Source organism: Poecilia latipinna, unplaced genomic scaffold, assembly GCF_001443285.1.
Source record: "Poecilia latipinna isolate Pla-1442-1.1 unplaced genomic scaffold, P_latipinna-1.0 Scaffold2820, whole genome shotgun sequence".
NCBI classification, from domain to species: Eukaryota; Metazoa; Chordata; class Actinopteri; order Cyprinodontiformes; family Poeciliidae; genus Poecilia; species Poecilia latipinna.
Genome location: NW_015115436.1, coordinates 16,106 through 40,932, shown reverse-complemented (window position 1 = coordinate 40,932; position 24,827 = coordinate 16,106). Strand labels below are relative to the sequence as shown.

The window sequence follows — 24,827 nt, the reverse complement described above, 5'->3', positions numbered from 1 at the left end:
ACAAACATGTTTGTGTTTGTAAACTCTTTCCACCCTGAGCATCACTCAGCATCTGCTTTGTTCCTGACGCAAGGCGTTGCTCCACCTGCGACCCGTTCCTCCACCTGCGACCCGTTCCTCCACCTGCGACCCGTTCCTCCACCTGCGACCCGTTCCTAAGTGCGTTAGGTGGAGATCTGGAGCCTGTCGTAGATATCGCACATGAAAATCTCTCCGCCTGCTCAGGAGAGCGGCCATGAGAGCCTAAAGCTGCCCCGCGTTGCATGCTACATGTCACAAGATTCGTTGTGCTGCCAGTGTGTTTTTATTTTGTTTCTAGAGACCAGAGGCTCAGACAACCTCTGCTTACTTTTAATAGCCATGTTTCCACGTCATTGTCAAGCTGAACAGAAAACTGGACAAAGAAGCAGCCAGTTTGAGGTGAATATAAAGCTTCGCACTCATGAGTTTGTCAAAAATCATTGAAATTACACAAAAATTAAACTTCATCCTCATCTAATAAAAGTAGAGACTCAAATATTTGTCTTGACTTTCTGCTCTCTTTGTAGTTTAGCATCTTTTTATTTTGCCTGAAGCTGAACAGTTTCAGTTTAGCATCTCCAATTTAGTCGTTTTGCAGGATTTGCCGAGACGATCAGCCTGGAAAAGACTGATCAGTGCATCTTTAGTGAAAATGTTTCAACGACCAGAAAACGGTTTTACTCTTCTTTCTTCTGCAGCGTCAACATACTAAAGCTGAAGTAACTCATGAAGAAATGTTAATAATTGTTTACTGGAAAGTGTTTCGACATACAGGGTGTCTGTGCATCTTTAAAAAGTCTTACATTTTTAATGTATCTAAAATTAAGGCCTTAAAATGTGAATTTATTGGGAAAACAAGTTTGCCTTAAATATGATAACCAGGTAGTTTTCTTTTTTCTTGTAGACTTTACTGCTAAAGTAATGTCACACACAGACATCATCACTGTGTTCTACAAATGCTACTGCTAATATGCGCTAGCTAGCTAGCTTTTTCACATCCATTATTATTTACCACCAGTTGGCTGGACGATCTTCGTCTTCGCCACTTCTTCTGCCAACCCATATTTATTTGTGATTTATTCTCTTTTGTACATTTCTATCATGATAAAAGTCTTAAATCCCATTTCTGATGGTCTTAAAATGTCTTAAAAAGTCTTGAGTTGGTGAAACCTGCAGAAACCCTGATTTCTAAAACATTCTTTTTCTCGTAAAATTAAAATATAGAACCTCTGCTTGGATATTCAGATGCAGAAACGTTTCTGGTAGCCATGTTTCGTCTCTTGCGGAATTTGAATGTTGATTGTTGATCTTATATTTTATAACTTAATAAACCGCCAGTTGGATCTGAAACTATAAACTGGTCAGTTTGGCTTGGTAAAGCAGGCTCCTGTTCAACTTGCAGCTTGTATTTGTTTATTTCCTTTGGTAGTACAATTTCTTTCAATGAAAATGGAGACAAATGTTGAGGAAAATGTTCCAGTTTAACACCTAATCTAATTCAATTGTTTGTAATTGTCTGAAAGCGTTATATGACACTGTGTTTCCAATCTGATCCCTGCTTGGACCAGACAACTCTTATGAAATATGACAGATTATGATCCATGACCAAACCAAAATAACGCTGAGCCACTTTGTGCTAGTAGGTAATATTTACCGTTTTCATGCGTCCGAACAGTAGGACAGATTTAAATCATCAGGTGTTAATGAGGGCATGAAACATCCACACATGCAGTTAGCATGGAGTTAGCATGCAGTTAGCATGCAGTTAGCATGCAGTTATCATATTCTCCCAAAATCATGTCTGTTGGGTTAATTGGTGTTTCTAAACTGGCCCTAGATGTGTGTGTGTGTGTGTGTGTGTGTGTGTGTTTCTGTGTGTGTTTCTGTGACCTCTACCCGTCTCTCACCCAATAAAAGATGAAAAGTTCAGGATTCACTGAACTTTATTTTTCTGTATTTTGAAACGAGCAGTTGTTGTATAACTGTTGAAGACTGAGAGTGATTTTTCTTTTCTAGAAAACTGAATTTCTAAGTTCAGCATCAGGTGTTTTGTCAAGTTGGTCCAAACATTTTATTATTGATGCAAGGGATACAACGGCCCACTAAATATCTCATAACATTTATCGTATCGCTTATCATTTATTGTGATAAATTTCTTATCATAATGAGAATTTTGGTTTATCGTTTTCATGGTAAATTTCAATTAATGATGTTTAATAACATCTAACACTGCACGTATTGCCTGAATTATTTTTTCCACTCAATAAAAGTATCAATATCAATAAATTTAAAAACATGATTAAGTGAGGTGATGGTATGTTTTCCAGTATTTGTGTTTGTGAGGCTATGATTGCTGTGTCATGCTGCAATGGAGTAGCTAGTAGCTGCTATTGTCACAAGTACGACTAAATATGGTGCTAAAACTTTCAGTCCATATCTTCACCTCTATATCCAAGCAGTACTTTGTGATTTTGATGTCGTACGTTAATGTTGAGGTTTGTGATTTAAACTGATTAGTCCTCAGTTTCCTGACTGTAACCTTCTTCAGAGTGGGATCTGTTCGATTAGATTCTGCTCTCCTTGTTTGTTTTAATTTCATTAATATGATATTTTCCCTTAAAAAATTATTACAGCTCTGGTTGGAGATAAATGTTTAAGATGTACTGAAAGGTTCTGGTTTCACAGCTGCTAAGATTTTCTGCAGCATGCATTGCTGGCCCTCCCCCACCTGTTGCTGTACACTGTAGAATTTAATCCCAGTTTTTCCTCACTTTTGAAGGCAAATTTGCATTTTGGAAATATATTTGAAAGGTGTTGCGGTTTTAGTTTTTTGTTTGTTTGTTTGTTTGTTTGGGAGGGTTTTTCTCATATTTTTTGTTTTCTGGTAAATCTGTCCACGTCGCTTGATGTTACTAGTAAGTAATAAACGTTACTGAGACTGAAGCGATTAATTGTGATGAATCGATTATTGAAATGCTGCGCTTTTGCCTTTTTAAATAAAATGTCTATTTTCTTAATTAAAAAATGAATTTAATTGTTAATTTGCATATTTTAATGCATTTTGAATATTATAGTATAAAATAGTATAATAGAGGCTTAAGTGGTAAAATGAGAAATCTGCAAAATGTGTCATTGTTTTATCTGATTAATCGCTAGAAAATAATCGTTAGCTGCAGCCCTAAATGTTACTGGAGCAGCAGGAGGAATAGTTTTCTTGAAAATGATAATTTCTTACAGACCACAAATATATTTAAATTTACAATTTCACAAAATATAGTTTAGATTCTTGTAACTTACACCATTTTTTTGTCCTAAAAAGACAAAAGAATCAGCACCCGTCTGTCTCAAAGTGATCTCAGTCAACCTTTTTTCCTGTCATCTTCTCTAAGAGAGCCGTTTTGGTGAACGTGTGCAAACAGCATGAATTCGCCTGCTTTTGTTTGCTACGAGTCGGGTTGGTTGGAGGTAAAAAAAAAAAACGAGAGAGAGAGAGAGAAAAAGAGAGAGAGAGAGAGAGAGAGAGAGTTTCTGTTCCACTTAAAGGAGCGGAGCTATAAATACACGTCTTTATTTTTGGGTTAAAATGTGCGTCCATTTTAAGGGCCAGACAAAGAGCAGGGCTGGTGAATGGCGGATATCTCTGAGTGTTTTACTGTGCGCTGACAACACACACGCAGACGCACACACACACACACACACACACACACACACACACGCATAGACGTGTATATATACCTCAGCCTCCTGTTGTCCAGGAGTGTACAGGCAGTCTGCGGAGGACAGCGGTGACGCTGCAGCTCCCCTGCTCAGAGACTGTGGAATGGTCGACCATGCACCCCTCCTCATGTCTCCTCCCCTCCTTCCTCTACTGCTCTCTCTCTTCACCGAGACTCCCCTCCTCCTCCTCCTCCTCCTCGCTAACCCCCCTCTCTGTCGCTCTCTTCTCTCCCCCCCTTAGAGCTTATGTAAACTAGCTGTGGAGCCAGGGCAAGCTGAGGCTATTTTTAGCAGCAGCACTGCAGAGCAGAAACTGGCTGAGGTCACGTGTGCGCAGCCAAATCAAAGGGAGTATCCCGGCAATGCGCTGTAAACAAAAGGGAAGGTCAGCGGCAGAAGGTGAGACACAGAGCGCCTCTGTGTGCCGGTTTCGTCGGGCCGACACCGCCGCCGCCGCCGCTGCTTTCTTTCTCACGTTTTGGCGCCCGGACGTGAAAGCAGTCACTCTGCGATAGGCGCTCTGTCTCCCCCTACCCTGCGCACACGCAAGCTCCACCGAAGGCAGCGTTTGGACGTGCAAGCAGAGGTTTTGCTGTCTAATCATGACATTGGCTTCTTGTTGCATCTGACCCCTCTGGGCATGCTCAGTGGGGTCCTGAAGGCTTCCCAGCCTCGCAGCGAGGCCCCAGGGTGGCGCTGTCCAGCCACACCCAGGCAGGAACGGCTCCCCCCGCCGCGGCGACTAGTCAAACAAGCTTCAACTTTCACCTCCTGAGGAATGTGGCCAGAGGGGGACACAGGGCTATTTTTAGAAACCTTATATTCTTGTCAGTGGGGTTTGTTGACAGTTTGCGCTGCAGGATTGTTTCATCTGGCTGGGCTGACCGAGTTAGCTTCGAGGATAAGTTGAGTAAACATTTGGTGGCTAGCTCCAGTTTATCAGTCACCAACCTTAACTAGAACTGATTTGCTGAAAACTGCAATAGGTTAAATGAAGGCTGGATGTTTTATAAAGCAGCGCTGTGGACTCGATTTTCAAAAAAGATGAATTTGTGCATTTTGTCATGCATTTTATCGTGATGAATTTCTTCTTATTTTCAAAATACATTCCAATTAATGATGTATAAAGCCTCTCAAAACTATACAAATTTCTATTTTCTCCATATTTTTTCAATTAAAGTATCAATAAATTTGAAAATATGTGTGGAGTTTTGCAGATGGGAAGGTTTTTTGCAAAATATTTCAAACTATTTTTGACCTAGAGGGCCTCTAAACATAAATGTAACCTTTTTTTTTAGGATTTTACTTTGACTGGACCACTCTAACACATGAATACACTTTGATATAAAACAGTGATGTCCAAACATTTTCAGTAAAAATCAGTTGTTTTTATCTCCTCAATAAGCAGACAATATTTTAATAAAGCAAACTTGAAAAGGAATCTGTAAATTATTATAATTATTAAAAATGACAGGTAAATATTTTTCAAAACTCTTTTGGGGCTTATTCTATATTTTATATATATACTTTTCTCAACAAAGGTTGGACAGCACTTCCTGGTTTTAGCAAAGTATAATCAATGAAAACAGAAACATTATTAAGAAAAGTACTAAATAATAATTGCTTGTAAAAATTAAATTAAATTTGCTCCATTCTTGAATTGTGGACTGAGGGGCCAAACAGAATTACCTAGCGGGCTGCAAATGGCCCCCAAGCCACAGTTTGGACACCCTGATCTGTATCGATAGATCAGAAATCTGCAACTTTTATAATTGAGCCATTTTCCCCCCACTTCAGCCAAATAAAACTTGTCCTGTTTTAAGTTAAACTAATACTTTTTTACATCTATTTTCAAAAATTATTTACTTAAAACTATTTTATTTATCTGAATGGGAAGTTTTAAGTTGTTCAAAAATACTAAAACATTCGCATTAAAAACTAGACAAAAATTAGTCTGGTTTAAGATTTAGTGTTTTTACAGTGTAGAATTGATGCTGTTTGTTCATTAATGTTTTCTAACAGAAGGATTCACTGAACAGCTGGATTTACAGATTAACAGATTAAATTACACACAGGTGACTTCAGTCACTAACTGGGGATTTTATTTAGGTGGCGCAGAGTAAAGAGGCTGAGTGTAAATACGTGTCCCACATTTTATTTGATTTTCATTCATAATTATGCGGTGCTTTGTGGTGGTGGTCACATGAAATCCCAAACATTCTGAAGGTTGCATGTTTTTGCTGTAGTTTGGGTGAATCTTACTGAACTTCCTGTAGGAAAATAAAACGCTGAAGTTACTTTAAATTAAACCCTGAAAGGTTCCCATGTTGCAGTGAAACCTGCTGTTAAATCTGGCTTCTTCTTGTGTTTCAGGCGACAATAACAAGATGTCCTGCGCTAGTTTTGCATGGAGACTGGGACTGTACCGATAAACTCTGCTGGACGATAAATTGTCACAGAATTACTGCAGTGAACTGTAAATGTTGTTGTTTTGAGACTATTTTCAGGTAATATTATGCATCCTCAAAGTTCAATGAACTTTAAATTCTAATGACACTGGAAGATATTTTAAATATCCAAAATAAATGAACGAAACAACAAATAAATTGAATTATGAAGCCTCTGTAAACAAAATTGTCCTTTAGAAAAAGGTTTAGTTGAGACCAAAATAACAGCTTGAAGACTTTTATCATCTGGTTTTTGGTAGAAGGAAAAAAAAGATAAACCAGGCAAATGGAAATTATTGAGCTTGTTTTAATTTATCATTAATTTATTACTTATTTCCTCATGCAGACGTTCAGAGTTTTCATACATCACAGCGTTTATCCAGCCTTACTTCAGCTGGACTCTCAGCATCTTTTTGCTCATTCATCCAAAGCGGCGGCGGCGGCGGCGGCGTGTCGCTCAGGTCGGTGTATTCAGAAACTTTTTTTCGACCCCCTCCGTAATCACCTCATCTCCCACCGGCACTCGAACGCGCGGCGGCGGGAGGGAGCGAGCTCCGGCTTGGTGCCGATGTATGGGAGAGCCTGGGAGTGGAGGGATGCGGCCGGGCCCAGGGAGAGACGGAGTGGAGGCAGGAGGCGGCGGGGTGTTGTGGGCCGACAGCGGTTGCCATGGGAACCAGGCTGCTGAAACCAGGCAGGGTCGGTGTGGAGGAAAGGAGCGCGGGGATGCCCCCGACAGGCCGAGCGGGGAGCTGCACAAACAGGCCTGCCTGCTGAAAACATGTTTCCTCTGGTGTGAATACTTATTCATCCCGTTTGACATCAGGCGCTGGGTTATTGATGTCTGATTGGAGGGGGAGAGGACAGCCCCGTTTTCGATGGGTCACCAGTTTGGTTCCAAGTGCAACGACTAATTTGACCTACATCCAGGGCTGGCCCAAACCCTTCTGGGGCCCTGAGCAGATTTTAATTTGGGGCCCCCCAATTACCAACATGCCAACCCCAGATGCTGCATCATTCACAGGCTGCAAGACGTCGGCAACATACCAAGGCCTCTCACAACGGCGATACATCATCATAGACGATATTGCGATAAACGATAATATTGTTTTCAGATCATTGTCACGTAATATAATGGTAATAATGGCATAATAATGCAAGAACTCATTCTCACAGCTCCATAAACCTTAAATCCTATGGAATATTAACACTTTTACTGGAAGACATCAAAAGTTTTCAAAATAAAACAACAGAAACGACAAATAAAATTAATTATGAAGTCTCTGTAAATAAAGTTGTCTAAAAAAAAGGGCCAAAGTTTCAGACTGAAAACTTTTATCATCCAGTTTTTGGTAGAAAGACAGAAAAGAGCAAAAAACGCTAAATTACGCAAATCGAAATTATTGAGCTCATTTTGATTTATTATGCGATTAATTGATTTATTGCTTATTGCAACAGGCCTAAACACGTCTACTGTCATTACCGTCATTCGTGATCAGCTTACGTCACGCCGGTTATTCAGGGACACACTGATCCACTTCCAATATCGATATCTCAGGATTAGTGTCGGCTGATACAGAAAAACGCCACCGGATTGATTTAAAACGTTTCTTTTGTTAAACGTCCACATCAGTAAATATCAGTAAATTTGAAAATATTATTAAATGCCTTTAAAGTTTAGTGATATAAATCCAGAAGAATGTTTTTAAGAACAATATATGTGATAAATGCTAAAAAATAATCTTTATCGCCAAAGTACTTCAAAATATTGCAATAAAATTTTAAGGCATCTTAACTGTTTGACATAATGATGAATTTACAGTAAACAAGTTCAGTTTTATGTCCTGTTTTTAAAATGAAATGTGTAAAATGTGCTGACCTTCTCATCATCTTCTTACATAAACAGTTGTGATAAAACATTAAACTGTTCTGGGGTCCGATCAACTCGCTGATGCCTTGAGGCGGCGGTTGTCTTTCCTGAGGACCGAAATCTGCCCAGCGCCGCCGGTTGGACTATTTTTACTCCGTTTTCTATTTTTGGTATAATTCACGTATCGACGTTTGCGCTTCTGTATTAATTAGAGAAAGCCGTCTGTCAATTTCACAGAGAGAAAGAAGCGCATGTGGACTGGCGAGCGGTTCTGCCTCCAACGCGCGCGGCGTAAGGGCGCACGCAGACACTGAGCAGACGCAAGAGGACATTGCTGTGTATTTTACATTTTTATATACAACACCCTTCAAGCCTGTGATTTGATGGGGCCCTGGAGGGCCAATCGACCGCCGCTGAGATAAAGCAGGCGCTTTTGTTTACACAAGATTCGGTTTGACTTTCAGGAGCGTCTCTGTCCCCCGCTCCTATATTTAGGAAGTACCCACTGAGACCCGCTTGATGGATCCGCCCGGTTCCCGATCCATCTCCCAATCTGCGGAGCGTTTCTTGTTTGGATGGATGAGCTGAACCCCGGGGGCGCAGATCTTTCCAAAAGTTGACCAGGATGCTTCACCACGTCACTCTGGGTTACGCAATGAGTAGATCAGTGGTTCCACTGGGTCCTTTCTAGTTAGTGAAGATGGACATTTTGGATTACATTTGTGGATACGATTTATACTATATTCAAAGTCTCTTTGCAGCCTGAAAAAGTATGATAGTAATTTCTAGCTGTGGTGAAAAAATAAAGGGGATCTTTGTGCAGAATTCATATTTTGCCCGTTTTTGTTCCTCCATTTGGGTCTCGACTGCTTCCAAAAACACCCAAAGCACTTAGAAAAAAAACACCCATGTGTTTTTTTGGTGTCTGGAAAATGAGCAGTTTCAAAAACCTCCTGATTGCCGAGTCAGACTGCATCGTTACCTAGCAACCCGAGTCCAGCCTGTCAACTAGCAACCTGAGTGGAACTCCAGCAATTTAGTCAGCTGGTTTTATCATTGTATAATGGCTGCTGGAAAAGGCAAGTGAGTTGTTGTTGACTTAATATTCAGAAACCCATCCGTCCGTCCGTCTGTCCATCCATCCATCCATCTATCCATCCATCCATTCTGAACTTCACAGTTTGTTCTTTAAAGGTTGACTGGTAACCACATGGAGCTTTTATATCAGAAAAAAACTTAAAATTTGATATAAAAACTGTTTGAAAACTAAATTTTACAGAAAGCACTTTAAAAATTATTAAAGTACAGTTCAGTAATGACTCAGCTCATTTCGAGTTAATATTAAGAACAAAGCTCTTAAATATTTAGCTGACTTTTTACACATCTATTGTCAGAATTTAGAGTTCAAATAATATCTGTGCATCCCTAAACGACATCTAAATAACTTAGAAAGGTTTCAGACTTTTTTATTTTAAAAGCAGCTGTGCCAGCTGAAATATATGGTAAAACCTGTGAGCTGGAAACATTTTAATCAAACGTTCCAGCTGTGAAACTCGGTGCCGTGGCGCAGCTGAGCTTCACAGCGCTGTCACTAGTCAGTTGGACCCTAAAGTGAAAATCCATTATGCTGGCCTAAGCGGCTCAAAATATGGAAACTATTGATCCGATCCTCTGCACTTCTAATTAAAGAAGGTCTGCTATTTGTAAAAAGTCAACCCAATTATCAGATGAGCACATGAGGCCGGGTGCTGTTTGTTGGTGTGAACGTTTTAGCGCTTTAACACATCCTGCAGTTCAGAGGTTTTTTTACCACAAATTTAAAGCAAATTCTTGCAGTTTGGTTTAATCTTCCTGCAGAGGTCCACTCTGCCTGTTCAGTGGCATGAAAACGCCTCTCAGGTTTCCTCTGTTTTAGATCATCAAATAGAGTTGAACATCAGAGAGAAACAGTTTTTAAATCATATCTATGAAGGACAAAAATCTGCCTGATTTGAAGTAATAGCACCTGAAAGCTAATCTGTCGCTCCGTCGTTATGCAGAGTTGTTTTAATTCAGCCACATTTGATGGTTTTTCTGCTAGTGAGCAGAATTTACTGTTCCATTAATTATAGCAGGTAATTCAGGCCCAGGCCACTATACCGCCACCACTATGTTTGATTTCAGGCTTGATCTCACAGGAGAGGAGCCTTTTGATTTTAGGAGGAACATCACAGGGGTTTTATTTGGCATTTGTGTTTTTTTCCAGCAGTTGGTTTCACCTTGAAATTCTCCAACGGAGGCCATTTTTGCACAGACTCTGTTGAAAGATGAACTCTGACCTTTCTTATCCAGTAGATTATTTTTGATTGGATCCGAAATTGCAATATTTATCACATTTTCATCTTCTCTTTCACAATCAAACCCTTTGGAAAACCTGTTCCCCTCCTCGCCTGTGGTGGCGCTGCACCAAGAACCATTGAAGGAAAAGACAGAAAAACCTCTGAAGAAGACACTGAACACAACTTCCTTCTTCCCAAAATGTAAAAAAAAATGGAGTAGCATCAGATTTTAGCAGTTTTAGGATTTCTCTTTTGTCTTTGGTAAAAAAAACCACAACCCATTTCTCCTGCTAGACCTACACTAGTGTGTTTGTGTTTATTGTATTTACCCAGAATGCCCTGCGCTGTAGTCCACTTGCTAAATATATCTTTTGGTTCAGTTTTGGTTTGATTGTTGCTCAGTGTGTTGTTCTCTCAGCGCTTGGCCTTTTTTTTGAGCCCGTGTTCTCCAGTTAACGTCATTCGATCCTGGAGAAGCAGCATTCAGCTTCCACACATCGCAAATCTGGAACAAACTTCCAGAAAACTGCAAAACACCCGAAACACTGAGTTTTTGTTTAAAGTCTTTTTTGAATCATAGTGGATGAAACGTAGACCAACATTTTGATGTTTATTGATTTTGGTGATGGCACACATCAAAATGCAATGCTTGTTCAGTTATTGACTGCATGGAGTTTTCTTTGCAGCTTAGCAGTTGTGTGCTTTTAGTATGTAAAGCATCTTGAACTGCCTGCTGAAATAAACTTGATTAATTGATTGGTCCTGATTTAATTCAGCACAGGAGCCGGTTCTATTTTCACTCATCTGCAGGTCGGTTTGGTAAACTTCACTGAATTTGAAAATGTAATTTTCTTTATTAAAAGTTTAGCTTGGTTTCGTAAAAACGTGCCAGTAGGAACGGTTGTTGTTGAGTTTGTTGTTAAAAGCTCCATAAAACAAACATAAATTTAGCCTCAGCTGATGAAATGGACTCCATTAACAGTCGTAGTTTTGGAGGCACCACCTTCCCTTCGCTCTGTTTCTGTTCATAGGGCAGCAGCACGTGACCTGCCCCCACGTCGGGGTCGGAGGCCCCAGAGCCTCTGCATCAACTGGCCCTCAACATGTTGCCCTGCGTGTGTGTGTGTGTGAGGCTACGCTCATGTCTGTGTTNTATGTAAAGATTAGGCAAACAACACAGAAAGACCAGAACAAGTCAAGTGATTCTGTCCATAACAGAGCTTCTGCATAGCAACAGAGACGGGCCTGCAGGACCGGTACGCCGTGTTTGAGCCCAACACACACTGCAAAAACACAAACCCTCACCAAGTGTGTTTGGTCTGATTTCTAGTGCAGTTATCTCACTATGCTAGAAATTAGACAAAACCAACTTATAAGTAACTTTTCAGCTTGTTTTAAGTAAATAGTTTTACTTATAAGAATGCGTTTTTCACGTGTTGTTTAGCCGCTTTCGCTTCATTTGGGCAGCAACGGGTCTAAAAACTGAATTTCTAGGTTTGTTTTGGTCATAATCAGACTGAATTCTTGCAGAAAACGTTTGTTAAAATAAAATAAAAATCATAAATTTCTCTTGTTTGTGGATTGTTGGACTTTTCAAATGTAATCCAAGTGTTTTTAGCCAGTTTTTTGCATAAACCTTATGCAAAAACACAAAATGTAACCGAGTGTTTTTGGTCTAGTTTCTAGTGCAAATATCTTCGTATGTTTTAAAAAAGCAAAATTAACTTACGAGAAACTTTTCAGGTTTTAAGTAAATTATTCTTTAGTAATGATGAAAATGCTCTAGTTCCACTGGCATATTAGTTAAGTAAAAATTCATTTTATAAGTGAAATAATCTGCTTGTGGAACCAGAACTTCGTCAATATTAAGGAATTATTGAGGTAAAGCAAGCTCCTATATCTTGTTGTAAGTTAGTTTTTGTCTCATTTTAACCCTTTAATATCTGTTTCAAATCTCATCCTGGATATTTTTGCTGATTTTAATTGTTTGCGGTTCTTTAAATGTCCTGTGAGTAAATGTATTTGCCCATTTATCCATAACAACTGAAACTTTTTATTTTTGCAATTTGCCGTCTGTTGAAAGAGTGTCTGATCAGATTAATTTCACTCCCTGCTTCGGCAAGGTGAAATTACCGTAATTACATGATGTTGGCTGGAAAGCGCAACATCTCCCCTTTCAGAAACCGTTTTAATTTTTCAGATAGCACAAAGTCTGGTGGAGTTACGGTACTGGAAATCTGGCCGGATCGTCGCCGGCCCGTTCGGTCTGGAAGGGTTAAGTGTACTGAGATATGTACACTGGAAGGTAGACCAAAAATACTTGATAAGATTTTGTGTTTTTGCAGCGCAGAGCCAACGGCGGCGACTGTAAAGCACAACAGAGCGATCATTAGCTTTACATCTAAAGTTCAGAACGGATCTGTCTGTAAGACATGAGCATCTACAGGATGGACGAGAATTAACAGCTGGTTTATCGGCGCTGTGTGTGTATGTACTACAGCGTACTTTGCTGTGTGTGTATGTACTACAGCGTACTTTGCTGTGTGTGTATGTACTACAGCGTACTTTGCTGTGTGTATGTACTACAGCGTACTTTGCTGTGTGTGTATGTACTACAGCGTACTTTGCTGTGTGTGTATGTACTACAGCGTACTTTGCTGTGTGTGTATGTACTACAGCGTACTTTGCTGTGTGTGTATGTACTACAGCGTACTTTGCTGTGTGAGCTGCACACATTAAAACAAAGGGAAGCTGCGGCCTGTTTCAGTCTGCAGCCTTGACAAAGCGGCCGCATCACAGCGATCTGGGAATGCCAGCGCTGAACCAGAGCTGGGAGGAGACTGAGGAAAACGGCAGAACCTTAAAAAAGACGGACTCGGCTATTCCTGCGTCCAGTTAAATAAAAGCTGCGCCCTAACACTTGGATTAGGAATTACATTCACCAACGCTAACTTTTCTGCTTTTCGTTGTTTTTTTATGGATCTCTTCCTCCGTTTTCTTTTTCTTTTTTTGGAGATTATATTTGGATATCTAGTACTGCTGTCACATGGCAGTCACAAAGCACTCTGTAATTATAACCTAGCTATGTTTCTGCAAGGAAGACTAAAAATACTAAACACATATGTGCTGTTTTTTTTAGACTGAATGTGTTTGGGCTTTTTTATTTTTGGGGGGAAGGAGGAGTTGGTTTGTGTGTGCAGTGCTACTTATGGTACTAACTGGTAATCAGACGTACTACTATTGGATTAATTGTGTTTGTGACACAAGAATGAGTTAAAAAAATCACCTTGTTTGGTTTTTGTTTTTGTCATTTTCAGCATAATTTAAGACGGATTTTTTTTTTTCAGCTTTGAAGCAGAAAATTAATCTGTTTGTAATCTGCTATTCCGGTTTTTCCACCTTATCCATCTTGCATAATGAGAGTCTGAATATCTGCTGTTTATCTGTGAAATCACCAGCAGCAGTCACTACTCAGAACTTTTAAAAATATATACTTCTCCTAATGCAGGGCTTATTTAGCTAACGAACAGATGAAACAAATCAGTACTGTTTAATGCTTTGTCTTTTTTTTATTATTCTTTTACTGCATTCCAACATTTTTGCTCTCAGAAACACAAATTTACCTTCAGAGCAGTGGTCTGAGATTATCTATTGATTTTCTTAGTAAAAATGAGCAGGAAATCTGCAAAAATACATAGTTGAGATAATTTTTAGAGCGCTGCTCCGTCTGCTGTTTATTGGGAAACGGATGTTTCCTAATATGTTGTTTTTTTTTCAATTAGAAATCCTAAATTGAGCCTCGTTTTACATCGTTTTAATACGTTTGCCTGCCTCTTTTCCTGTCAGAAACAAACTTTCTTGGATGAATTAATGTTAAATTTAAATCTGAAAGGGGATTGAATGAATTTGAAACCGTCAAGCATGGCAGCATTATGCTGTGGGACGGTTTTCCTGCCAGCTCGCCCATTACTCCCTCCCTATCTTGGGCTGTAGTTCAGCTATTATTTGAGCTTTTGAGATGCTAATTATTAGCTAAAGGTTTTAGATTTCCATCTAAAACCTGAGGGAATAATTGCCCAAACGTGCAAAGTTTCCACCAAACAAATTATGAAAAATCTCCAAAAGGAACTAAAATGCTGCCACCATCAGGTTAGAAAAACCAGTTTAACTTGATTAAACAGGCTAACATTAAAGTTAGCATCTATTAAAAGTTTGTGGACGATTCTTCAAAGCTGAATCTGTTCCAGGAAATGAACTAATTTAAATTAACTCCACCAAAACTTCCATAGAAAGATGCTAAATATCCAACCAGTGATTAAGATGCAACTAAATAATATTTAACCAAATATGTTACAATATTATGATTGCAGAAAAAACACAATAAAATCTGACTTTTGCTCCCAAATCATTAAAAAGTTATCATCCAGTAATATTTATCACAAAAGCTCCATGGTTTAGATATAATAATGTTGTGTAATTAGTGTTGTATATTAAACTTTACATGTAAACTCCCTGTTTGTTGCAAGTTGTAAATTACCCAACCTGTTAGTTTTAAGTGCTGTCGTCTTTTTTCCGCCCTTTTTGCATCTTTTCTTTTTTTTTCTTTTCTTTTTTTTTTTTTACAACTTTTAGTCATGCGGCACTTTGTGTGAGAAAGTTTTGTTGCCCTTTCAGAAATAGTCCTACTTCTCCTTTCGTCTGCAGCAGAAATAGTCGGCGTGATGAAAACGTCGCTGTCAGAGCACATGAGCGACGTTGCTGTTATCTAATGGCTCATAATGCACTATTCATTCTGGGTTATTTAATCCTCGCTGGGCGTGTTGGTGTGCCGCTTTCAGGCGCCTGAAGTGAAAACGAAGAGACCTGTAGAGGAGCACGCGCGTCGCGTTTCCTGTGTGCTGCAGCCGCGCCGTCTGGCTGGTGACATCCTGAAACTGCAGATGGGTTGGTTAGAAAATCAAAGATGGTGAGGAGATGACCCGGTTTGGCCCACATCTGGGTCAGTGCTGCTGAAGGAAGTCACCGCCGTCAGCTGAATGCAGCTTCCTGTCTGAAACATCCTCCACCTCCTCTGAGTTGATGGGAAGGAAAAATAGCTTTCGTTACGATTTTCTTTTTTAGGTTAGTTTATTTATTTAAAAAATATTCATAACTCAAATAAGATGAAGTAAAGGAGAGAAGTAGAAGTACTAACTTATTTGACCCTGACCCCCCTCTCTCAAGTGTCTCATGTTACACTCTTTATAAAAAAATAATATATATGTAAAATTAAATGAAGATTTCTGCTTTTGAAAAAATACAAGACATCAAAATTATTGTTAATCAGTTGATGTTTCTTTAAAATAGTTAAATTATCACTGCTACGATGCAAGCTAATTACAAGTGATGCTAATAATAGTTAGCTAAGGAATGACAAAGAATCTGGTGTTGATATGTTGGTATGGGGGCCCTGAATAAAGATCAGCTCAGGTTTGGACCGGCCCTGATGGCTGCTTTTTACCTCTAGTTTAAAAACCCAGCGCAACACTTGACAATCAGGAGGTTTTATCAAGAAAGATATGTGAAAACGATATGTAGGGTGTGAATACTTTTGCGAGCGTAATGGAGCCCCCTGTTGGAAGTTATTTCTGGGTGATCCGGGTCATCCAGAGGCCCGACCCGGCTCCGGTTGTTCCGAGCCCGCTGTGCTGCTGCTGCTGCTGCTGCCGTCGTCTCTTTCACAACAGAGGGAGCATGTGCAGCAGCAGCAGCAAGCTGTCTAACCTCCACAATAACCGCCTTATGCAATCACTCTGGCTAGAGACAGACAAAAATAGCCCAGACTGAGCGCGGCCGCCCTCTAGTGGCGCGCAGCTGCAACAGCAGCGGCCTCCCCGGGCCTCTGCAGGGAGTCAGACATGGCGGCTGCCTCCGGATCGGACTGGTCCGTTTGTTTCCTCCTGTTCGGTTCTCAGGGTTCATTCAGGTGCTTGAAATCCTTGGGAATCATTGAACAGGTGTTTTAAATGTTTGATAAGTGCTTGAAATATGCAAAACTGCATATATTATTACCAAAATTATTTCTATTTCCTAAATGCCAGAAAACTTAGCAAGAAGATTTTTGTTTTGTGTTTAATCATTAAATTTGAGCAGGAATATTTGTGTGGATTGTTTCAATGTAATGAATATTTATTATTCCTAACGGCTCTGTGACTTATTGATCATTTTATATTTCATAGATTACAAAACTTTATTGAATTGTGGAATTTTTGTTAAATTATTGTTTTGTTCTTGAGAGAAACCTTTCAAAACATTACATTTTGTTATATTTTAGTTCATTTTGTCCCTGATGTAGAACGTGGAATACAAACACAAGACATTATTAATAGTAATAAATGACATATAATAGTGAATTGTAACTGTCTTTTTGTAGTTCATTAGTTCATTCAAGTGCTGGAACATTTTGAAAACTTACCTTGAAGATGCTTAAAAATGCTTGACTTTTACCGTTGAATAAAGTGTACAAACCCTGTATTTTACTGTTTCTGTGAATCTAAAGTTTAAAAATCTATCTTTTTTCCTTTTTTTTTGCAGTTTCTTGGACAGAATTGACTCAGTAAGACAGAGCGACTACACGCCCACAGACCAGGTCAGTCCTGCTAATCTGCTCCAAAGAGGCAGCTTCTTGTTTTTATTCTTATTTTTATTTTTAAATCCTCCTTCATTTCTGTGCGCAGGATCTTCTACGCTGCCGAGTGTTAACTTCAGGAATTTTCGAGACGAGGTTCCAAGTAGACAAAGTCAACTTTCAGTAAGTCGGACCAAAGTGTGGCTCGCGGGCCACTTGCGGCCCTCGGAACAGTTCTGTGTGGCCCTTGGCTTGAAAAAACAAAATAAGAATTGTATAAAAACTGGCTTCCTGCCTCAGGTGGTTAAAATCTGTTGGTGAAAGTTTCACTAATGCTGATAACAAAAAACATTTTAAAATCTTAAAATATAATGTGCAGCACAAAGTATTCGTGTATCTTTTACATTTAATTTCATTAATTAGTAATTGGGACCAAAAACAACCAGTGACTTTTACTAAGATGCAGACATTGCAACGCCACAAACCGTCCCTGTTAATAAAAATACACAAAAATCCAGAAAAAGATGAAAACTTTAGGATATGTTTTTTTTGTTGTTGTTTTTAATCAGGCAAACCTGCAGTTCTCTTCAAATCTACAAAAAACTACAGAAATCTGTCTGTCATTAAAATATTATTTTTGCTTTGTTTATTTAGCAAGTAAAAATAAAGAAGTAAACAAAGTCTTAAAAAGGAAAGTTTGTACAACCCGCTCTAAAACTAGACAGAGATCAGAAAACGCTGAAATGACACACCACCAGAAGCACATTTAGAAATCGTCATAATTTTGTGCTCCCAGCTTATTTTTGTCAATTTTATAAGCCGAATATTTCGCGGCCGCTAAAAGGACGCATTGTTCCTGTTACGTCCACATCCACTCTTACGTCGTCTGTTATGCAGCCGCTCTGCAGAACTCCGTCAGCCGGCTCCGAAAGCAGAGCCTCCAGAGGCGTTTTCCAGTAATTTTCTCCTTTTAGAAGCGTTTTGACCCGGTCCCGTTTTGGCATCACCAAAAAGGGAAAAGGAATAATGGCGGATCGGAATGCCCTCCTGGGTGTCAATACTATATTTACCTTTTCCTCGTGATTCTGGGCCTGAAATGTCAGAAGTTTGTTCCCTCCAACATCAACGCCGCCTCAAAGGAGAGAGAAAACAAAACAACAAGAAGGAAACAGAGCCGGGGACGACTGGACTGAACTGAATCACTGAACTGAACTGAATCACTGGACTGAACTGAATCACTGGACTGAACTGAACTGACCTGAACTGAACAATTGAACTGAACTAAATATCTGAACTGAATGTCTGAAATGAACTGAATCATTAATTGACCTACTGAACCGAACATTTAGAATTTTTTTCTATTTTCGGAACGTCTGTCTGTCTGTCTCTCTGTCTCTCTCTCTGTCTGTCTGTCTATCTGTCGCGTTGCTGTCTCGCTCTGACCTGCTGTTTGTTTCCGTACCACAGCATGTTTGATGTCGGCGGTCAGAGAGATGAAAGGAGAAAATGGATCCAGTGCTTTAACGGTGAGACCTCCAGCTGTTTAACATCAATTAAACATTAGTTAAACATCAGTTAAACATCAGTTAAACGTTGCTAATAGCAGTAAAACCAGAGGTTAAATGTGTCCTGACTCTGAGTCTGTGCTGTTCCTCCAGACGTCACTGCTATCATCTTCGTGGTGGCCAGCAGCAGCTACAACATGGTAATAAGGGAAGACAACAACACCAACAGGCTACGGGAAGCACTGGACCTTTTCCGCAGTATTTGGAATAACAGGTGAGACCCGACTGGGAGACAGCAGCTCCTTACTCTGCCCTTAGCACCACTCAGTCATTGTCTGAGTTACAGACTGCTAAGGCCCATACTGATTATCAGTCTAACCAAACTCCAAAATGTGCTGCCATTCTTAAATTTTATTTTATTTTTTATCTTTTGGGGTGATTCTCATTTTTGATATTAGATTTTCTTCCTCCATTTAAATAATAAAAATAGCACAATGATGAGAAATGTTTAAAAAAAGTATTAATTTAAAACTGAAGGGAAGAATATGGAAAGAGGAAAATAAATCAGTGTATGGTTTAAAAAAATCACAGTAAATAAAAAATAAATATGGAAAACAGAGAAAATGATTAAATGAAATGTCACAATAAATAGAGTATGAAAGAATCATGCAATATATATAGGATCTGGGGAAAATGAAAATGAAAGAATAGTAATAGTGTTACATTAATACTATTAACAATTATGAATATGTATTACTTTATGACACTTTGTAAATCAAGGAAGTTTGCACCTTGTTTTTATGCAATATTTGCCACATTAACTACTTTGTCAAGCCATTTATTAATTTCTATAGCTACTGGTAATTTTGGCAGGATGAGCCTTCCGTACGTTCAATAGTTTAACCTTCACATGTCTGTGAATCTGTGCTTAAATTCAGAGTCCTCCCTCATACTTGCTGAATAATGTTTTATTGTTGGTGTTATAGATAATCTACCTACAGCAGTGGTGGAAAGAGCTCACACATTTTTACTGCAGGATTTAAGAAAACATAAAGCTTGTAAAAAAAAATGTACCAGTGTCATAATCATCACATAACTTGAGCTGCTGTCAGCAAAAATCCAGGTTACATGCACAATTATTGAAAGACGTCAACGAGGATCAAAGTTTCAGATTGCTGTTTAGATCTGGACTTTGACTAGGCCACTCTGACACATAAATATTACATTTTAATCCAAACCCATGTAGCTCTGGCTGCAGCCTTCAGATAATGGTTTGTGTTTATTTCAACCCAACTTGTTGAAGAAGTGCATCCCACAGCATCATGCTGCCAGATCTGCCACGGTAGCAAAATTATCCGGACGATAAATCGTCCCAGAAGTTATCGCGTTAAATGATATTATTTGGTGACCATTTTCAGCTGATATAAGATCAATAAACTCTGAATTATAATGGAACTAAAACTGAAGACTTTTATCATCCAGTGTTTGGTAGAAAGAGAGAAAAACAAATCATGCTAGGGGGAATCATTGATCTTGTTTTAATTGGTTGATTGATTGATTGCTTAGGCCTGGATGGTGTTCAACTGTAAAATAAGCCTGTTTAACATGAAAGCTGCTGCTGTTTGTTTTTCAGATGGTTACGCACTATATCCGTCATTTTATTCCTGAACAAGCAGGACATGCTGGCTGAGAAAGTATTAGCCGGAAAGTCCAAAATTGAGGACTATTTCCCCGAATACGCTCGCTACACCATACCAAATGAAGGTCAGTGGCTCGCCTCGCCTCGCTTCGCCGCCGCCGCGACGCTAACAGGCACTTAGCCACACTGGTTTCCTGTTGTGTTTTTAAAAGGAGACTCTGTTGTCCTTTCAGCAACTCCTGAACCAGGCGAAGACCCCAGAGTGACACGAGCCAAATTCTTCATCCGAGACGAGTTCCTTGTAAGTACGACGCCTGAATTTAGCCGCCTGATTGTCGGGGTAACGACCCACAGGTGCGTTAGCCCAACAGAAATAGGTTTTCTCTAAATAATGTAGATGTTGACAGAGTTTCCATGGCTCCGGCTAATCTCTGAGACCCGGATAGCATCATTATCTGGGTTGTTTTCTAAGAACCTTGGTGGGAATAGTGGGCATTTCTTTATGAAAGAGCGGTTCTATTTTTGGCGTCTGCCAAAGCAGGGTTTCCATTTTGTCCCTTTGTGGTTTGTTCAATGCCTCAGCGTGTTTCATATTAAAATAAGACGACTGCATCTTAATGATGACTAACGCTGGTCTAAAAATGCTTGTTTGGTCACTGCCTGACTCATGTTAACCGCGTTCGTGGTGACTGTCGCTATATTTAGACAACGGCGGATCTAAAAACAGAATTTCTACATTTGTTTTGGTCATAATGGTATTGAATCTTCAGAGAAGAAGTTGGTTAAAATGAAAGAGAAATTATAAATCTCTCCAGGTGTGTTTTTAACCAGTTAATTGCTGGGAAATGTTCTATTAACGGTGCTTTGCAAATATTTCCCAGGTTTTGTTACAACTGTATAATTAAATATTGCTTTGGGATTTTATGTGATGCAAAATAAGACTAAATAATTTGGGATTAGAGATTATACCCATTTTTCTTTGCAAAGCAGCAGTGCCTCAGACTGGAAGGAAAACTTTGACTAGACCGTTTTATCACAGGAATATTCTCAGACTTTATATAAAAAATAGCCACTTCAGTCTCATTTTTCAAGTTTTCAGATTATTTCACTTATATAACAAGACATTTTCCCCACTTTAAAAGTTAAATAATCTTCCAGTGGAACCAGTACTTTTTCATGATTATTGAGGAATTATTGACTTTAAACAAGCTCCTCCTATTTCTTTCTTGTTAATTTTGTCTTATTTCAAGCGCAATAAGATATTTAATTAGAAACCCGACAAAAACAGTTGGTAAAATTTTGTTTTTTTTGCAGTGTAGAAACACAAGGAATGGATTGGTTTGAGAGGAAAAAATCCATATTTCCCAAAATTAAATTCAAATTCAAAAATACTTTATTCATCCCAAAGGTAAATTAAATGATGTTGTAGCTCATATTAATTCAGATTCTTCAGAGTTACTGTAGACTGTTGGCAGGAAAGATCTCCTGTAGCAGTCTGTATTGCAGTGAATCTGAAGGAGCCTCTGACTGAAGACGCTCTGTCTCGTGAAGAGGGCGGTCAGGGTTGGGCATAATTTCCTCGACTTCTTGCTTCAGTCGTTTTTGCAGCCTAGCACTTTCCTCAGGGCTTTTATTCTGAAACCCTGACGGTTTCCTGTCGTCTCTCCCGCAGCGGATCAGCACTGCGAGCGGCGACGGCAGACATTACTGCTACCCGCACTTCACCTGCGCCGTGGACACGGAGAACATCCGGCGGGTGTTCAACGACTGCCGGGACATCATCCAGAGAATGCACCTGCGGCAGTACGAACTGTTGTGATGGACGGCAGAGACGCGTCCCTCTCTCTCTCTCTGTGTCTCTCTCTCTCTCTGTTGGCCCCTCTGTGTTTCCTCTCTGCCACTCTGCATCCTTGACGAACCCTTTCTACTCCCCAGAGACCCTCAGATTCCCCCTCCTGTCGAGGAATATGAAGTACTACTGAAGTGTGTCAAATCCTCTTCATCTTTTCAACTTTTTTGTACTTTTTTTCTTGATTTATCCCCTTTAATCCGATGATGTTATTGGAAGTTCGGGGAACAAAGTTGTCACGTGCTGCTTCTTGAATATTTTTCTTTGAATCCTTCCTTCTTTTTTTTCCTTTTTTTTCAATGCCTTCATTTTTGTCATTCCACTAAGCCTCGGGCTACCTCCTGATTTTATTATTTTTGATTTTTTTTTGCCCCGTTTATTGTTTTTTTGGGACCTGCTTTGGTAAAGAGTGTGGAAATAAAAAAAGAAAAGAAAGAAAAAACACACACACACCGACAGGACCTCAGTGTAGAGGCAGGAATGAACCGCCACCGTAACTTCGCCGCCGCCGCCGCCTCCTCCATCGTTTGACGGAGAGAGGAACCATTTCCTTTAAAAGTCCTTCTTTTTCTTGCTGTTTATTTTATTTCTCCAGAGGAAACATACACACAATGTAGCATCATAATATTTATTACCCGCCCTGTCACGATGTTGGCTTGCCGAGAGACTTGTGGAGCGAGAGATGAGATAAAAAAGGAGGGGAAAGGAGGGCAGGAAATAACGCGATGACGACTGAGCTCTCTGCACCTTAGCCCTGCTGCCTCCACGGACTCGAACCGGCGTCCTTTTTCTGGTTTTGTTTTATTGTTTTTTTTTTTTTTCACCCTTTTTAGCTTAGAGATACTCAATGGGAGGAGGGCAGGAGGGGAAAAAATGTATTTGTTGTTTTTTTTTGTTAACTTGTACACTGTGCAAGGTCGAATTATCCTGTACAGACTGTAAAATGTAATATTATTTTGTACAACTTAATTGAAAGAAAAACAAATCTACTTGTAGATCTTTGTGCCTTGATTATGGCTGTACCTGTAAATGAGCTCAGATGTAAGTATGTTTTCGACTGCGCTGTACAGCTTGATGTCAAAAACTCTATCGGCAGCGAAGAGACTGCGGGTAGGGGACTTTCTCTGTAGAGTTTAGTTTTTTCTGGTTTATAAAAATAAAGGAAATGCTGTTTAGTAAAAAATGGGGGAGAAAAAAGAAAAAGAAAAAAATACGGACAAAAAAAATAAAAATCCTAAAAACCTGTATACATTATGCAAATTAACCACTTACCTGCAGTGAAGACCAGATGTTGCAGCGCCATGCCTTTTTTTTTTCTTTTTTTCTCGTTTCAGTTTTACTTTTGTTTTTTCTCCTTATATATAAATATATATAAATATATTTTTTGAATTTCACAGCTTTAAACAAACATTGGAAAATCCATTGAAAGTGTCCAAATTGCAACCTGGTGTTGTTTTAATAGGAACCAACTTACTTTTTTGTTTTTATTTTAGTTTTTTGAGATGAAGCGTATGAGATCTGTGCTGATGTGCGTGCCTGTGCGCATGTGTACATAAGAGAAACATAGACTCACAGACACATCGTGTGCGTATGCGAGGCCGAGTGCGTGTCGTGCGTGTAAAATTTTATAAATGTATGTACATGTAAATTTATAGGTCTATATAAATATATATGTACAATTATACATGTTTAATTATGTGTGTGCCTAGGTGTACATACCTATGTATGTATACGGTAAATATGTATACATACACACATAGGAAAGCATGTTTAGGATGAAGATGAATAAATGAGAGCGTGCAATATTAGTAATTCTTTGGTCCTTTGGAGCCATACTTTAATGGCACAGGCACTATGAATGTGTGAGCAGCACCCAACAAGACGAGCTCTTTTCCTTGTACAAACAGCATCAGCCTTTTTTTCTTCTGCTACCGTACACGTCTATCCCCGAAAGAGAGTGAACTGACTGGAGGTGCGAAAAGCCTTGTTTGGGCCTTGGGAGGATGATTAAATGACGTTTTTATTTTCTTTAAATAAAGAGGCACATTAGAGGACTTTGCTTTATTTCCACCCTGGTGTCCAGCTGTGTCCGTTTTGTTTTTTCCTCTTCTTTTTTTAATGTTTCTAAGGCAGCAGAAAGGCTTGGTAACTTTGGGATTGTTAGGGGAAGCGTTTTTTAAATCAGGAAATACTGCAACCAACTGTGTTTTTAACTATTTTAAGAGTTTTAGCCTTGAGTTGGTTGGCAGCAGCAGCAGTGGTGGGCACAATTATGCTAATGCGCTATTGCTAGCGCAGCTAGCTTTCTAAATTATAAAATACTCATTTATTTAGCTGTTTAGAAAACGTTCAGTTTAATAAAGGGTTAACGTTTTGGTTATCAATTGTCTAACAATTCTTCAAGAAGTTAAGATGTTTATTTTCATGCTTTTATTTTGAAGTGGGTGATGACCGTTTACTCAACAGTTCCACGCTCATATCTATTTTTCCCCAGTAACTTTATTGAAATAAGAGAACAAAATATTAAAAACAGAAAAAAAACAATGGCATTAGATATGTAAATTATTTCAACATTAAATCTGTGCTTAAATGTTGTAGCTTTTCAATTGCATATATGCTTTGAAGTTAGCACCTTAGCATTAGCTTCTGCTAAATAGGCTATGTTGTTGTAACGCTTCAACATTTAGCTTCACTAACTTTTTTGCTAGCTGTGCCCATCACTGGTTAACAGAAAGTTCTGACTTCCGAGGTAACTTGAACGCATCATCACATTACTACAGGTTTTACGAAATAAATGTTGGGGAAAAATAAGCAATAACATCTTTAGAAATTAAACCAAAAAGCTTCTGCAAAG

General features: G+C 39.2%; 1 protein-coding gene across 1 annotated transcript in view; it reads left to right on the top strand.

Moving 5' to 3' along the window:
* The window catches only part of LOC106939286 (guanine nucleotide-binding protein G(olf) subunit alpha-like), a gene marked incomplete at its 5' end in the record, with an annotated part of 52,186 nt that extends 30,051 nt beyond the window's left edge, over positions 1-22,135 (top strand). The window contains 7 exons of the mRNA XM_015021654.1: positions 16,947-17,001; positions 17,090-17,163; positions 18,448-18,506; positions 18,639-18,759; positions 20,119-20,249; positions 20,358-20,425; positions 21,797-22,135. Of these exons, the coding sequence (XP_014877140.1) occupies positions 16,947-17,001; positions 17,090-17,163; positions 18,448-18,506; positions 18,639-18,759; positions 20,119-20,249; positions 20,358-20,425; positions 21,797-21,943 (655 nt within the window). The remainder of the gene's footprint in view (positions 1-16,946; positions 17,002-17,089; positions 17,164-18,447; positions 18,507-18,638; positions 18,760-20,118; positions 20,250-20,357; positions 20,426-21,796) is intronic.
* Between the last annotated feature and the right edge of the window lie 2,692 nt (positions 22,136-24,827).